Source organism: Eumetopias jubatus, unplaced genomic scaffold, assembly GCF_037043125.1.
Source record: "Eumetopias jubatus isolate StellerSeaLion01/CBP00866 unplaced genomic scaffold, mEumJub1_p1.0 scaffold_5, whole genome shotgun sequence".
Lineage (NCBI taxonomy): Eukaryota > Metazoa > Chordata > Mammalia > Carnivora > Otariidae > Eumetopias > Eumetopias jubatus.
The window spans coordinates 125,902,305-125,917,252 of NW_028274811.1; the positions used below are offsets into that span (position 1 = coordinate 125,902,305).

Consider the following 14,948-nt stretch of genomic DNA (forward strand, 5'->3'; position numbering starts at 1 on the left):
CGGAAGAAATAAATTAATGAACTTAGTGTTTATTTTATTGGGAACACATAAGAAATCAGAAACAACTGAAACAATATGAGCTAGGTAATGATAAGGCTCGAAGGAAAACTAGTCAGAGCAACGAAGGCAGAGGTTCGCAGAGGACACCGAAGCCGGACACTGAAGCCAGGCCAGTAATACTACTAGAACGAGGAGGGCCTTGCACTGCAGCTTCTACCTTCATCTGTCCAACTCCTACTCATTCATCCTTCGGATCTCAGCTTAACCGTCACCCTCCCAGAGGAGCACTCCCAGGTCACCATCGCAGCCCCCAGACCCAGACTGGCATACCCAGTACACAGTGCTATACCTGGCCCCTAGGCAATCAACAAATCTTTGCTGGCTGCATTATACCTTTTACTTTCCCTCATGCCATTTGTGAATGTGCTGATTTTGTATCTGCGTGACTGGTTAACCTCTGCTAGCTAAGTAACTAGTACACACCCAGTGCCTAGGGGAGGGCCTGGCAATGAATATCAGAAAGTGCTCAGCCGGTATTTCACAAAGGAATGACTGACACCCAAAGGAAGCATGCTGGCTTTCATCTAGAGACAGGCAAGACTGCTGCTGCTTCTTAAGACCAGTTAGGCTCCTCCTCATCTGTAAAATGATAAGGCTGGCCTATGGCCCAGCTTCAACAAACATTCCTGGGTGCCTAATAAACGCTGCAGTGCTGGGAGCTGCATGTAAGCCACAGTCCCTGCCCAACAGCCCCACTTGGGAGACAAACTAATCAACAAACACATAACCTCGCATTTAAAAACTGCCATTTACTGAAAGCATTTATTCAAGCACACGGACTAGAAACGCAGCAACCCTGTGTATTCAGTATGTGTCATTTTACCCACGAGGAAATTGGTCTCAGCAGAGTTAAGTAACCTCAACAAGGTGATACTAACTATGGGGCGGCAGAGCCAGGAGGCAAAGTTGGGGCTGCCCTGTCTGAGCATGCCAAAAGCCCACGCCCTGAGGTGCAGGTGTAGACACAAGAGGTGGATGTTTGGAGGCTGGTCAGGTAGCGGAGGGCACTGTACCTGCAAAGGAATGACACGGCACCATTGGGTGTTGTCCAGGGAATGAGGCTGGAGACCAAAACCCAGCGCACAAAGGTAATGTCCCCTGGTCAGTATACGAACTGTCTGTGAGATGGGGGGAGGGGCTTCAGAAGAAGATGCAACCGTGACAAAAGGGACAAGGTCACACAACCAGTAAGTGGCAGGGTGGGGATTCAACCCTACATCTGACTCCAAATGATGCCCTTTCGACCACAGGCTGCTCTAACATTCTACGCTCTCCCCTGTCCTGAGTTCTTGATGTTCTACAAGGTTAGGGAAGGTTGAGAATTACACCTAACTTGCTATGGAAAAAGAACTCAATCAGGGCGAGGGAGGAAGGGCAGGCAGGAAGAGGGAGTAAAACAAAGATGCCGAGAGCTATCAAGTGGGCTTCCAAAGGGAAGCAACAATGGCAGAGACAATGCACGGCCTCAGCTGGCAGCCAAGTGCCCAGGGCTCCCTCAGTCTGGCCAGAGGACACTGACTGCTGGGCCCCTGGCTGGAGGGCTGAAGCCTGAGACTGGCCGCTGTCTAAGCAGATGGAGCAAAAGTCTGTCCTCCAGCTCCAGTGGCTGGCATCCAGGCTGGTGATATGCTTAATCTAATTTTACTTGCCATATTGAATTCTCAAAACATCAACCATCTGTTTCCTGGATTCCTGACTACTCTGCTGTCTGGTCTGTTTGCCCGAGCGGATGCGAGAGTCCAGAGCAGATCTTTCCTCCCCTTGCCTCTTCTAAACCCCCGCAAGGCTGCACACCAGCCCCGAGCAGTAAAGGAAACAATTATTCAAGCCCACAGTGGCCGGTCTTCAACTGCATGAAGGCAGTTAAACATACTTCGGAGCCACAAACAGGGCGAAAACTGGCCAGATTCACAAACCTGCTGGTCGTCATCCTTGGCCACCGTCATTTCCACTTCTCCCTCACGCGTAACCCCAGCTGTCCACGTCTGTCACCTCACCACTGCCCATGCCTCAAATCCTCTGGGGAGAGCGGCTTAGGGAAGATTTTCTATGCATGAGATCTTCGCAAGTCTAGGTTACTCATCTTACTTGGCTTATTTATTTCTTGGACTATCACCTACACTCAGATTCAAGTTAAAATTCCAAATCTTAATCATAAACAAAACTTTGACTCTTAAAACTGCTCCTCTCCTTAAACATGGATCAACAAATGATACTTGAAGAACGAGCGGGCGCTGGTGCTCACACTTACGGTTTTTTAGTGTTTAAGGGTGGGGGCTCACTTTATGTTTGCTTGTGCTAGCTTGTTTGAAGTATTAACAACCTATGCTTCCTTTCTGGGAAACCACAAACGTTCTGTCATGCTGGGATGAGTTTTCCTTCCTCTGCTCACAAATCACAAGAACATTAGACCATACGAACTTGGTATTTTTGGTTTTTGTTTTGGCTAAGTGGGCAAAACTTAAAAAAGCAAAACAAAGCAAAACAAAAACAGGGTCCTCGATGACCCTTCAGTCCAACCCTCTATTTCCGTAAGAGATTTGCTCAACCCTGAAATGTGGGAACAGCGGTGGAGAAACCATGGAAACTGCGATTTAGAGAACAAGGTATAATATACACGCTCTACATGAGGTCTGAGAGCCAGGCTTTTGTCTGTTATGGTCACTGCTGTATTCCTAATCTCTAGAATGTGCAATAAATACTTGTTGAATGAATAAATGAAAGGAAGCTGTAGGGCAAAGAAAAGATGCCTCAAAGGGCCCCATAAGTATGGCTCTTACAGAGCTGAGCTTTGGGAGCTGTGGGCTAAGATTCATTGGTGAGTCATGAAATCAATTTAGTTTGAGCAGCACTGTTTTGGAAAGAATGGAATGGAACAGAATAGGAAATTATCTTAGTAAGGGGAAATATAGTTCTGTGAAATTTCTGTTTCCGGCACACACCCAGGATTACAATGTAAAATACATTTATTACTGGTTTAAAGAAAAAAATTGGAGGAAAAACGTTTGCCTGGGGACATTAAAAAGCAGGTTCCCAGGCTCAAGACGTGACTTCTTGGATCAGAATCTCAGGAATTTTGCACTTTGAACAAGTTCCTTCAGGGATATCAGCAGACATTAAACTTCAGAGTCTCCACTCTGAGAACCATTGCTGGGTCTGGAATGTCAAGCAGTTTAACAGCCATGGAAAAGCTAATCAACAAATTAGTTCAACAGTGTTTTCATGGCCCTCTTGTTTGTGGGGGCTGGGGGTGGGGAGAAAAGGGACCAAGACAGGCATTTAATGACCACGACGAGCATTTAATGACCACGAGGAATAAAATACAGTTGGAGAAAAAGAAGATAGCAGGAGGGGAAGAATGAAGGGGAGTAAGTCGGAGGGGGAGACGAACCATGAGAGACGATGGACTCTGAAAAACAAACTGAGGGTTCTAGAGGGGAGGGGGGTGGGGGGATGGGTTAGCCTGGTGATGGGTATTAAAGAGGGCACGTATTGAATGGAGCACTGGATGTTATGCACGAACAGTGAATCATGGAACACTGCATCCAAAACTAATGATGTAACGTATGGTGATTCACATAACAATAAAAAAATAAAAAATAAAATAAAATAAAATACAGTTGGCCTCTTTGTGCCTATTAACCTCACGACTAGGCCACTTACTGCCAACTCCTTCCATACACTCACCCCCGAGGGCCACACAGACCTGTCCTCATACGGGTTTGCCACAGTTTTTAACTTCCAAAATAAAACGATGACAGGGATTTAGTCACCAGATGTGTGTGTCTGGCATGGGGCCTGCAGGGAGACTGCTGAGCGAAGAAACAGGAAAAGCTCACAGCCCAGGGCCCCTGTCATCAGATCGCTACATAAAGCAGGTGTGGCCTCTTCTACCCTAATCCTGGCAGAGCTCTTAGCCACCTGTCTTGACAACTGCAGACAAGACTCCCCGGAACAATGATCCAGATACACTGGAGGCCCAGGCTCCTGGGGGCCTACCGGGATTCCTCTGGCCCAGCTGTCCCTTCCCCTGAGTCAGTGAATCTACTTCCCCACACCCCACGCCAATTAACCAATCCATGTTGTGTGTAATATCATGCACATGCGATGCATACGATTAGTTTCCTTCTCTGCCTCTCTCTTAGGTAGTAACAAACATAAAAACTTTTTTTTTCCCCTCTTCTCACTTCAGACATATATATTTGAGGGCAATTTTAATCTAGACTCACTGACTGGACCATTTCCAGATCTTTCTCTCTTTCTGCAGAGGCTCCACTTGTGCTGAGACTGTCCACCTCTACTGGGAATCACCCAGAAGTCCTTCTGCACCTGGGAAGCCGCACCTGCCTCAATCTGGCACAAGGGGTTCCCTTCCGCTGGCCTCCTAGAGCACTTACCACCTGAACTGCTCATCGGATGCTAGTGTTTCAGCCGCCATCTTTTGCTGTGAGCTTAGTATTATCTTTTCTCCTCAACTTGACTAGCAATTTCCTGCAAGCCGGCAACCATACCTTCCTCTTCTGTAGTGCCTTGCTTAAAAAATGACTTATTTATTTATACAGCTCTCTCTGGGTTTGACTGTGGAAGGACACACAGGAATCACGCTCAACGTTTAAAAGTAATCGGCACTGGGGGGCCTGGGTGGCTCAGTTGGTTAAGCGACTGCCTTCGGCTCAGGTCATGATCCTGGAGTCCCGGGATCGAGTCACACGGCGGGCTCCCTGCTCAGCGGGGAGTTTGCTTCTCCCTCTGACCGTCTTCCCTCTCATGCTCTCTCTCATTCTCTCTCTCTCAAATAAATAAATAAAATCTTAAAAAAAATAAAAAAATGAAAGCAATCAGCACTGGACAAATTAATCAAAACCTGCTCATCTTAGCAGAAAGTGTCTTTCACCATATTTGGTTGGTCAAGCACCAAATTGCTAGTGCTGCACTTGAGACACTAAAAGTAACATTAACATGAAATTTTGAGAAAAAAAAAATTCTACACTAACAAGGTCCGGCTAATAGGATTAAGGACAAAAGGAAAAGTGAAGTGGTTCAAAATGAGTGTCAGAAATTTCGACCAAATTAACTGGGGTTACTTATCACATGCTACGAGCACGCTGCATGCTAAGAGTTTTATGTGCACTCTTTCACCTAATCTTCACACCAACCTATGAAGTGAGTATTATTATTCCATTTCACAAAGAAACAAAGGCACAGAGAGCTCAAATAACTTCCTGAGGTTGGTAAACAGCAGAATTAGGATGTAAAGTCAGATCTGTCTGACTTCACAATCCCTTATTGCCTTTCTAATTAATTCACCCCTTCCTGATGTAGATTTCTAGACCATAATCTGTAGGTTCTCTTTCCTAATGAAAGTCAAAACCCCAAAACAACAGATTTTTTTATTTTTTTAAGCAGAGCAACCAACCAACCCTTCTTCAAAGAAAGTCAGATGGGAGCACACTTATCACCATTCCCACACCTCTTAATAAATCTCTAAACTTCTACGCCCGACCCCTCCCCCCCACAGTTTAATCCGAACACATCAGTGCGTCCTTTTATTTTTTTTAGAAGATTTTATTTATTCATTTGAGACACAGAGATAGAAAGAGAGAGCATGAGCAGGGGGAGAAGCATAGGGAGCGGGAGAAGCAGGCTCCCCTCTGAGCCAGGAGCCCGATATGGGGCTCGATCCCAGGGTGCTGGGATCAAGACCCAAGCTGAAGGCAGATGCTTAACCATTTGAGCCACCCAGGCGCCCCTCAGTGTGTCCTTTTAAAAGATCACATCACAAGTATGTTCAACACCACCTCTAGCCCTATCTCCCCCTACTCTCCCCTTTGCTCATTCCACATATGGCTTCCTTCTTCCTTAAGCAAACATGACATGCTTCTGCCCCAGGGTTTTTGCACTGACTTTGTCCTCTGCTTGGAGCCCTCTTCAAGATATTTGCATGGCACATTCCTCACACTTCCTTTATGCCTTTGCTTAAAAAGCTCATGTCTAAGTGAGGCTTTCCTGCAATACTCCATTTAAAGTTGCAATCCATCTTCCCACCCCAGGACTTCCAATCCCTCTTGCCTTGTTCTATATTTGACTCTGGCCACAACATTTATCATCTTCTAACACACTACATTTATTATGTAGTTTATTATGTTCATTGCATCTACTCTCTTGAACAGAAATTTTATGAGGGCAGGAATGTTTATTATGTTCATTGCATCTACTCTCTCGAACAGAAATTTTACGAGGGCAGGAATGTTTAGGTTTTGTTCGCTGCCTTATCCCCAACACCTAAAACAATGCTCCCCACATAGCATGTGCTCAGCAAATATTTGTGGGATTGTTTTAAATGACTTACTGGCAAGAAAAACCGATAACCCCAAGTCACTGCACTGTGTTTACCCTATGGCTTTTTGTACCCTTGGGGTTCTGCGCCACTCTGGGAGGCACTCATTGACCTGTTTGAGAAGCCTGGGGATGGGGAGCTATCAAAGAGAGAAATGATACGGTGAGTTCTACATTTCAGACCGTCCGCTCTAGCTCTGGGGGTGGATCTGTGGAGGATAGGACTGGAATTATGAGTCCATTCCAATATTCAGGCAAGAGATAGTGAGAGTTTGAAAAACATCTAGGAGACAAGAGGGAAAGATTCAATGATTGGTTGGATGCTGAAAGATGGTGGGAAGGGACTGACCCTCAGGTTTCTGGTTGGGTGACTGACTGAACAGATAATGTTGCCAGTAATGGAGACAGAGCATACCAGAAAAATCCCACTTGGGAGGTCCCTGGGGATATAAGTCCCTACACTCAGTTTAACATTCACTTTATTAGTCCTTTGACGAATAACTAAAGCAATTATGGCAACAAACTCAATCAAGGTTATAGATCAGCAGAATATAAACAACAACAACAACAACAAAATCCTACGAGATTATTGCTTATGTCCCCATTTATCAGTGGCACTGAGCTGGCCTTTGTACATGCAACTTCCCTTCAAAGGAAAGAGGCAGGAATGTCTTCTGGGTTAAAATTTCACATGGGTTAAAAGTCAATTGTGCACCTGAAAATATATACCTACCAAGATTCCTGTAGATTTCAGTGACCAGTTGTCCCATTTCTTTGAAAAACGACTTCAGAAGTAGACAATTTTAAAAGCGTGCCATCCTAAAGATCGCTAAACAAAGATTACTAATAAAATACTTCAATCCGCCTCTTATGTGACCGACAGTTTTACCCTCATACCTTACCTGGAAAGTTGTCTCGATTTAGCTTAGGTCTGCGGACTATCACAAAGTCCTTGTCATTCCCCTTGCTTTTCAGCCGTTTTCGGGGAGGGCTCTGAGGGTGGGCCAGGTTTGAGAGCAGTTCCTGGGGGATATTCTCACTGTCCACCTCCTCCTTCTCCAGGGCAGAGACCCCCATGCCCGACAGCAGTTCAGATGTCTTGCTAGAATCCCATCCCCACGTGAAGCTGGTGGTAACGTTGCTACTCTGGTCGGGAATCTCCTGGAGGTGTTTCCTGCAGAAATGCACAACAGCCCCTGCTGCTTTCAAAAACACACCCGTGAATAATTCAAAGATAGGCCTAAATGAAACTGCAAGTTATGCAATGCAGAGAACTTTCAGTGTCTCACAGAATTGCTTTGAAATGCCGGCGGCAAGTTTCTAAGAAGGAAAGAGAAAATAACAGAAAACCAAAAGGGCTTTTTGATTTACGATCACGGAGAAGGCCTCAAGAATGTCTTAAAGTGGAGGGAACAGACAAGCGGGAGAGCACAACGATGGAAAACAGTAGCAGGAAAGCTCAATAAGGGAAGGCAAATAACACCGCACGCTGATCACCGCACTAAAGCATCCAGCCATCCACTCTTTCCCAAAGAAGGAGCTAAGCAAGTATTCACTTTACAGCATTTGTAACAATATTAGCAAGTAGCAATATTCGCGGCCTAAAAGAACTGAGACCGTTCATTCACTCTCTGCCCCCTTTTGCAATCGGGTTACCTGTGCATGGCGTCCACGGGTTCTGGAGTTTTAAATGCGTGCATTAATTGCAGAACTGCCCGCCTCCGGGATTCCCGCTTTGGCGCGCGGCGGCTCACGGCCTGCGGCTCCGACCCCCAGCAGCGAGACCCGCGAACTCTAGCAACGTTCCATCCTCGCCGCGCGCGCAGGGCTCTTCTACTCGCTGTCCTCCGCCGAGGCCGTCTGCGGCCCCGCGGCCTGCTGGGAACTGTAGTTTCTGCTGTGCCTCGTAGTCCGGCCGGCTCTCGGATACTTCCTTCCTTGCTCCTTTACCCGCCTTCGAGATACCCACAACTCCTCGCGGCTCGAGGCTGGGCTACCCACGGGGTAGGCGGGGAAGCGGAAGTGGGCGGTGCTCCGGCTGGCTGGGAAATGTCAGCCGCTTGACTGGGGACGGGTTTTCCTTACCCCAGAGCCTGCAGGCCTTTTAGTGATCGTCACCGCCGTCGCCTCGGACCGTAGGTCCCAGATCCTGGGCGGCTGTGGCGGACGCGGAGTTTCCCGGTCCTTGCAGGCGCTGTCTGGCAAGATCGGACGGTGAGCCTGATGGGGAGAGCCTGAGGCACTTTGGGGTCTGGGGTCTGAGGCCGAGCGCAGGCGGAGATCGAGAGGACCTCGGAGACCCCGAGCAGCAGCCACCGCGGGCCTACGTTCCCGGCCACTGATAGGCGGTAGCCAGGTCCGCCGGCCAGGTGAGAGGTTGGGGGCCGCGGGCGTCACACTTGCTCTCCCCTCCGCCGGGAAGCTGCTTCCTCCGTCCGGGAGAGAGTTGACCCTTAGCCCTGGGTCTGTGCACACGATCCTTTCCTCAACAGTAAAATAGGCACTACGGCTTCGAGGCTTATCTCGAGAACACGCTTGGCGGTGAGGGTCAAGTCAGATAACGCTCGTGAAAGCGTTTTGTAAACTAAAGCGCAGTTCGAACGAGAGGCGGTGGTTTAATTTTAGGGGAGCAGGAGAACACAGTGGTTCCTGTGTGCGGTGGGAAAGCTGCGCATCCCCTTGCAGCCTTGACGAGTTTCAGAAATGCCAGCACGGGAACAAATAAGGTGACTATATGTTTGCAAAGGGCTTTTTAGCGCACCGCTAGGGGCCACCAGCGAAGCCATTCGGTCGCTCGCGTTCAACCGGCCACGTGTGGTTGCGTCGCCGTGTAAAAGCGAGCTTCTCTCAGCCTATGTCCGCCGAGAAGAGTTCGGAGGCGGTTAGAGGAGGGAATGTACCATATTCTAAGGTAGGATGACCATGCGAAATCCATTGTGCACACTACACCATGACTGTGACCCCTGGAAAACAGTGGAAGAGAGAAGGGGAATAAATTCCAACCCTCATAAAAATGCAGAGGATTTATAAAGTTCAGAAGTAAGCAGACGAAAATATTAGAGTATTACTTCGGTATGCAATATGACATACCTTAAAAAATAGTATGACATACCATTAAAAAGATTCGCTTTGTGCTGGAATCAAACCTCCCTTGCCCGGGTATGTGCTGGTTTCAGGCTTGGTGCTTAGCCTGAAAAGTGACCACTTCTTGATTAAGGTATTCACGAATCTTTAGTTCTTTCTTGAAAATAAGTGAAATTGCTGTAAAGAAGGAATATGCTCACAAGTTGATTTAAACTAGATGAAAATACTAGGCTGAATGTTCACAATTCATTAAACTGATGTTATGGAAAATATTGTTAAATGCAATATTCTGATTTTTTTGCATAAAGTTACCTTTATGTTACTTTGGCTGAGGAGAAAGCAGTTGCTTTCCTTTGAAATCTCCATCCTTTTCCTTAAAATTGCAGCTCATTAGAGAACATAATTTTATATTTAAAAAAAGTTATAGTCTCTTTCAAGAAAGTAAAACAGAGGGAGTGTATACACTAATGGAGGAGAAAGAAACAAGGAAAAATATTTTAAATGCCATGATGAGAGTAAACAAAGTTTTGAGATATAAAGTAGATCTTATAGATAGGAAGGTCTAATGGGATGATTTTAAACTTAAAGATGAGAAATATCCTGGTAGTAGGATTTAGCAAGTAGTTTCCTAGGAGCCAGGGAACATTTCTAGTTCTTAGAATACTTGAAATTGCTGAATTGGTGGACAGGAGGCCCTCTATAGAACTTCAAAGAAAGCCTGTCAACTTTGAAAATCAGTCTTCAAATTCTAGAATAGGTATTTTACTAACAGTTTGCCCAGGTAACAAAAATACTTCAGCTTGCTGAAATAATCAGTTTTTTTTTCTGCATTATTCTAATTATGGGTGTTCGTTCTCTTTATATGGTAAATAAAAGTTTAAATTGGTACATGGGAGTCTGTTTGATATAAGGAATTGTGTCTATTGAAGAGATGAGATTATCAGCTACATAGATAACGCAGTCTGGTTTCTTTCAAGAATTACACTGTGATTGCTACTGATATGGATTATTTTTTTTTCCTGGTTAATTTTATTTATTTAATCTTGCTCAGCATACCCATGTCCCATTTTAGTGAGAGGTGTAACTAAATTTCTAAAACTAGAATTACTAGATCAGTACCTAGGACAAATGAATTACAATTTTTTTTATCTCTGCAAATGACATTAGAGTGAGTAATTTTTCGTGCTCTTTAGAAGCTTGAGGTAGAATACAAAGCGACTTTGTAAATTGGGAAAGTGTTTTATTGTAAAAGAGACAAGATGGTCAACATTGTGAGGGCACAGGAGGGGCAAAAAAGGACTGGAAACTACATTTTGCTGTAAGCTATGTGTATATTCAGTAGTATATTAGCGTTCTTTTTGAAAATCAAATATGACAAAAGAGATTGTTTTTAAATAGATGAGTGATGTGCTTTTTTTCTTAGTTCCATCAAAGCATGAAATAAATCTTAAAGATTTCTTTAGGTTTTTTTTTTTAATGTTATTTAGCTTGGGGGAACAAAAGACCAAGAATGATTATATAGCAAGAAGTTTCTACCTGCCAATCAAATTTCAAAAGGATCCTTTCCCTCCATTATTTTTAAAGTAGATCTTTAGATCTCTGTAGTTTAATGCTGTCTGTGATGGACAGATTGGAGCGAGAACAGAAGGGTTCTTTTCCTATTCTAATTTGCTCTATGTTTTTCTTTTCTACCTTTCCCATGTAAATTAGAGCCTTAAGTAATATAGTAGTCTTACCTGGAAGGTGAAAAGACTTCGCTAAATTCTGTATTAAACATGACTTTTCTAGCATTCTATCTTGATATATCTAAAGGAATAATTAATAGAATGTTTCTAATTTGTTCACTGTAAAAACCGAACAAAAGAAATTATTTAAACAATTTAAATTGCATTAAGAAAGTATGTCTGGATTTGAAAAAAGACTGTGTAGTATCCCAATTATAGTTAGGATGAATAGGTTTGAATCCCAGCTTTGCCACTCACTGGCTGTGTAGGAATGTGGACAAACTTCTGGCTCTCTCTGTACCTTTTTCTCCTCTATTAAACAAGGATACTAATAGTCCTTTCTTACTGGTTTTGCGGTCTAATCTGATAAAGTATGTTAAGTGCTAGCATAATGCTTGGAATCTAGTAAACTCATACTAAATGTTAGCTCTTCTTTTTTTAAAAAGTATTTTATTAAGAAGGATTCTAAGGATTATTCTTTAATTACCAAAATAAATCTTATAATCTCTTTACGAGAAATCTTTAAGAATTCATTACAATTCCAGTTGTTTTCTTCTTACTTGCTTACATGGTTGCTCCCTTTTCTCTCTCATGTCTTACCAAAGGTTAAGCACTTTGTACATGTCTGTCTTCAGAAGGGCTTGTCACACTTTGGAATTCAGTTTACCTGGTTGGTTTAGCAACTCAGCTCATTTTTTGAAAATGGCTTCAAAAAATATTACAACTATTTTGTATTTTTAGAGTAGGAGCCACACTGTCTTGGGGTATTCTGTGTATATCCTAAGCTGAATCCTCCCTATACCTGGAATCTTTAAACGGAATAATGGTGGTTATATTTGGAAGATTTAACTTTTTATTGGTAGTAGAGAATTGTTGACTTTCACAATACTCACGTGTAGTTCTGATACATTCAATTTTTCATTATTAAGATCTTGAGTTGACTCCTAGTTTCTATTATTTCACGTATCTGAATAAAGATACCTACTTAAGTTAGCATAGTCCAAGTCTGATGCATCATTAGGTTCTGGCTAGAAATTTTTCATTCAGCTTCAGAATCTTAGGTTTGGACAGAATTTTTGTCTGCGTTCTCTTCAGTTGCTACCACAAATCTTTCCTTTCATCCTTCTTGTCTTTTCCTTCTCTTTCTCTTTCTTTTTGAAGATATTTGGGGGATGCTTCAAGTTCCAAAATTATCTTAACCTGTAAGTTTTCCACTTAAAGTGTGTTTAGCCTAAAAAACCCACTATAAACCATAAAGTACTTGGGAAACAGTACCCCAAGTCAGTAACATTAACAAGCTAATTATGAAAGGCATTTGAAAGACATTGTACGATATCTTAATAATTGATATGGAACTAAATTAGATTTTAAGTGTTCAAAGACTTTCAGAACTGGTATTTTGAAAGGTAGACTATGTCTGGATATCAAGCACTAAAATTAGAACAAATGAACTGGCATTTTGATTTTGAGTAAAATCTACTTTTGCTGCTGTGGTGTTAATGCCAACCTATGATAGCTTTGAATTTCTCTTTCAATTTCTAATCACACAGAACTGAATTTTGATTTGCCTCCAAATTTTTGCATATTCTTCTTTCATTTTTGCCAGTTAGCCTAAACACCTTATTTTAATATTTGAGGAATATTGCTAGAAGGACCACTTTTGTGGCCAGAGGCATATTTCCTCTTTTGCCCTTGAGTATATTTTTGCACGGCTGTACATGGTTGCAGGTCAGCAAATGATCCATTTTAATCCACCTCCATTTTGATCACGTGCCTAGAAGAATGGCATTGTCTTTCTATATGACATTGGTGTATCTAATACACCTTCTTGACATGGCTCTGAGATGTGTTCTCCCACTTTACAACAGAGTGTTGAAGGGGTGTTTGGGCTACCTTGTAGACCTAGAGAGGTAATCCCAATTTGTCGAGAGAGGCAAAGGGAGCAATTTCTTGGAGCAAACATCATTTTTTGTTTTATAAGAATCGGGGTGGGCCCAGGCTGTGGTAACCACAGAGAATGAGAAGCAAAAAGCATTTGGTATCCATTCATAGTTTGGGAGGATGGTGGGAGAGGAAGCTATTAGTGTAAAGCTTTGCTTTGAGACTATTGAAGCAACTAGTTATCTTCTAGAAGCACATGATATGAAGGAGGTGGAGATGAGCAACTAAGCATTTTTTTGAGGACCTACTCTGTTTCTAGAACTCCTAGTTGGTGTTTCACTTTTGTATTTCATTTGATCTTCATAGCAACCTGTATGAGGTGATTATTTATCCTCCCTTAACCTTTTAAATTGCATAAAATTATACAATTAAATAAAGTTGAGATTTGGAACCCAGGTTTACCACAGTATAACAAAACATTTGTATTTTAAAATAGTTGTAACTTTATTTCTCATTTCCTATTTGCCATGTGCTTTACTTTCATATTACTGCATTGATTTTTAAATAATTTTGAAATTACAAAATAATAAATGTTCATTATTTAAAATGAAAAACAGACGAAAGCACAAAGAAGAAAATAGAAGTCATCTCTTTACATTTTATGACAACCACTGTTAGCATTTTGGTGTGTATTTGTCCCATGTGTTTCTTATGTGTACTCCCTTAGACCCCCACCCCTGTCCCTTTTGACATCTCTAAAGTGTCCCTGTGGATCTCACCTTTCCTGTAGATTGGGGGAATCTGGTGTTCTCCTTGAATCACTGCCTGCAGTTTAGTTTTTGCTGTTGTGTAGTCCTTGACTTAGGTGCAGGGGACTTGGTGCAGATCCCTGCTCCCATGAGGCATGGACAGGTTAACAGGATTAGTGATTTATGAAACGCTTGGCTGCTTTTTTTCAAAAAGGCGACGGACAGCGATGTGACTGGAGGACATTTTTAAGACTTCCTGGACTGTTTAGTACAAACATTTAAGTTGTTTCTATGTTTTCATGTTTAAATAATGCTGCCATGACACATTCTAGGTAAAACTTTGTTCACATTTTGGGTTTTCTTTAAGTTATTTGGAGAGGAATTGCTAGGACAAAAGATACGTACCTGTTTTAAGGTCTTTGGTATATATTGCCAAACTGCTGTACTCCCTGGTGATGAGTCTTTTTCAGTAAGCCAAACCTGAGTTGTGTAACCTTTATTTTTATTAGATTTTAATTAACAGTGATTTTATGAATTTAAGAGATAAGTAACTAGATCAGATGGAGGGGAAGGTGCACCTAGCTTTGAACACAAAATTTTTCAGTTGAAAGAACCAAAACAAGCTATAAGATAGAGGAGTTCATAAAGAACCTTGGAAAGTGCTATCATTCTGGACTGTAAAAAAATAATTCCTCACTTGAATTTGGGTACAAGTCAAAGATACAGACTTCAAAACTATTATTTTCTCATCTCAGATTAGGGAAACCCCAATTTTCATCTCCAATTTAGTGGGACCCCTAGGCCTAATCTTGTGTCATAACAAGACAACAGGAGTTCAGCTTGAACAGATATGGATGGTGTGTTAAACAGAATAATAGGCCCCCAAGGATATCTATGCGTTAATCAAGTGAGGAATTATTTTTTTACAGCTTTGGTTACTAATATGACTAGATTATCCAGATTTTCCCAGTGAGATCAGATGAGCCCTTTAAAGCAGTTTCCTCCCAGCTGAGGGTGGAAGAGAATGTCTGAGATGGATTTGAAAAGCTATTGCTAACTCTGAGATACCCAGGGCCACATGCAAAGACTGGGAAGAGACCTCTGGAGCTAAGGG

The 14,948-nt window shown here is 42.9% G+C and overlaps 2 protein-coding genes across 9 annotated transcripts in view; one reads left to right on the forward strand and one right to left on the reverse strand.

The window, feature by feature from the left end:
- Window positions 1-8,243, reverse strand: part of SKP2 (S-phase kinase associated protein 2) — a 60,489-nt gene extending 52,246 nt beyond the window's left edge. For all 4 annotated transcript variants that reach the window (XR_003608236.2, XM_028097946.2, XM_028097948.1 and 1 more), the window contains exons 1-2: window positions 8,053-8,243; window positions 7,299-7,570 (exon numbers count right to left, since the gene is read on the reverse strand). Coding sequence is in view for 3 of the 4 variants with exons in the window: in XM_028097946.2 (XP_027953747.1) it covers window positions 7,299-7,570; window positions 8,053-8,096 (316 nt within the window). In the remaining variant the exon portion in view is untranslated. The remainder of the gene's footprint in view (window positions 1-7,298; window positions 7,571-8,052) is intronic.
- A 181-nt stretch (window positions 8,244-8,424) lies between these two features.
- LMBRD2 (LMBR1 domain containing 2) overlaps window positions 8,425-14,948 on the forward strand; it is a 43,262-nt gene continuing 36,738 nt past the window's right edge. For all 5 annotated transcript variants that reach the window (XM_028098006.2, XM_028098008.2, XM_028098007.2 and 2 more), the window contains exon 1: window positions 8,425-8,765. The gene's annotated coding sequence lies outside the window, so the exon portion shown is untranslated. The remainder of the gene's footprint in view (window positions 8,766-14,948) is intronic.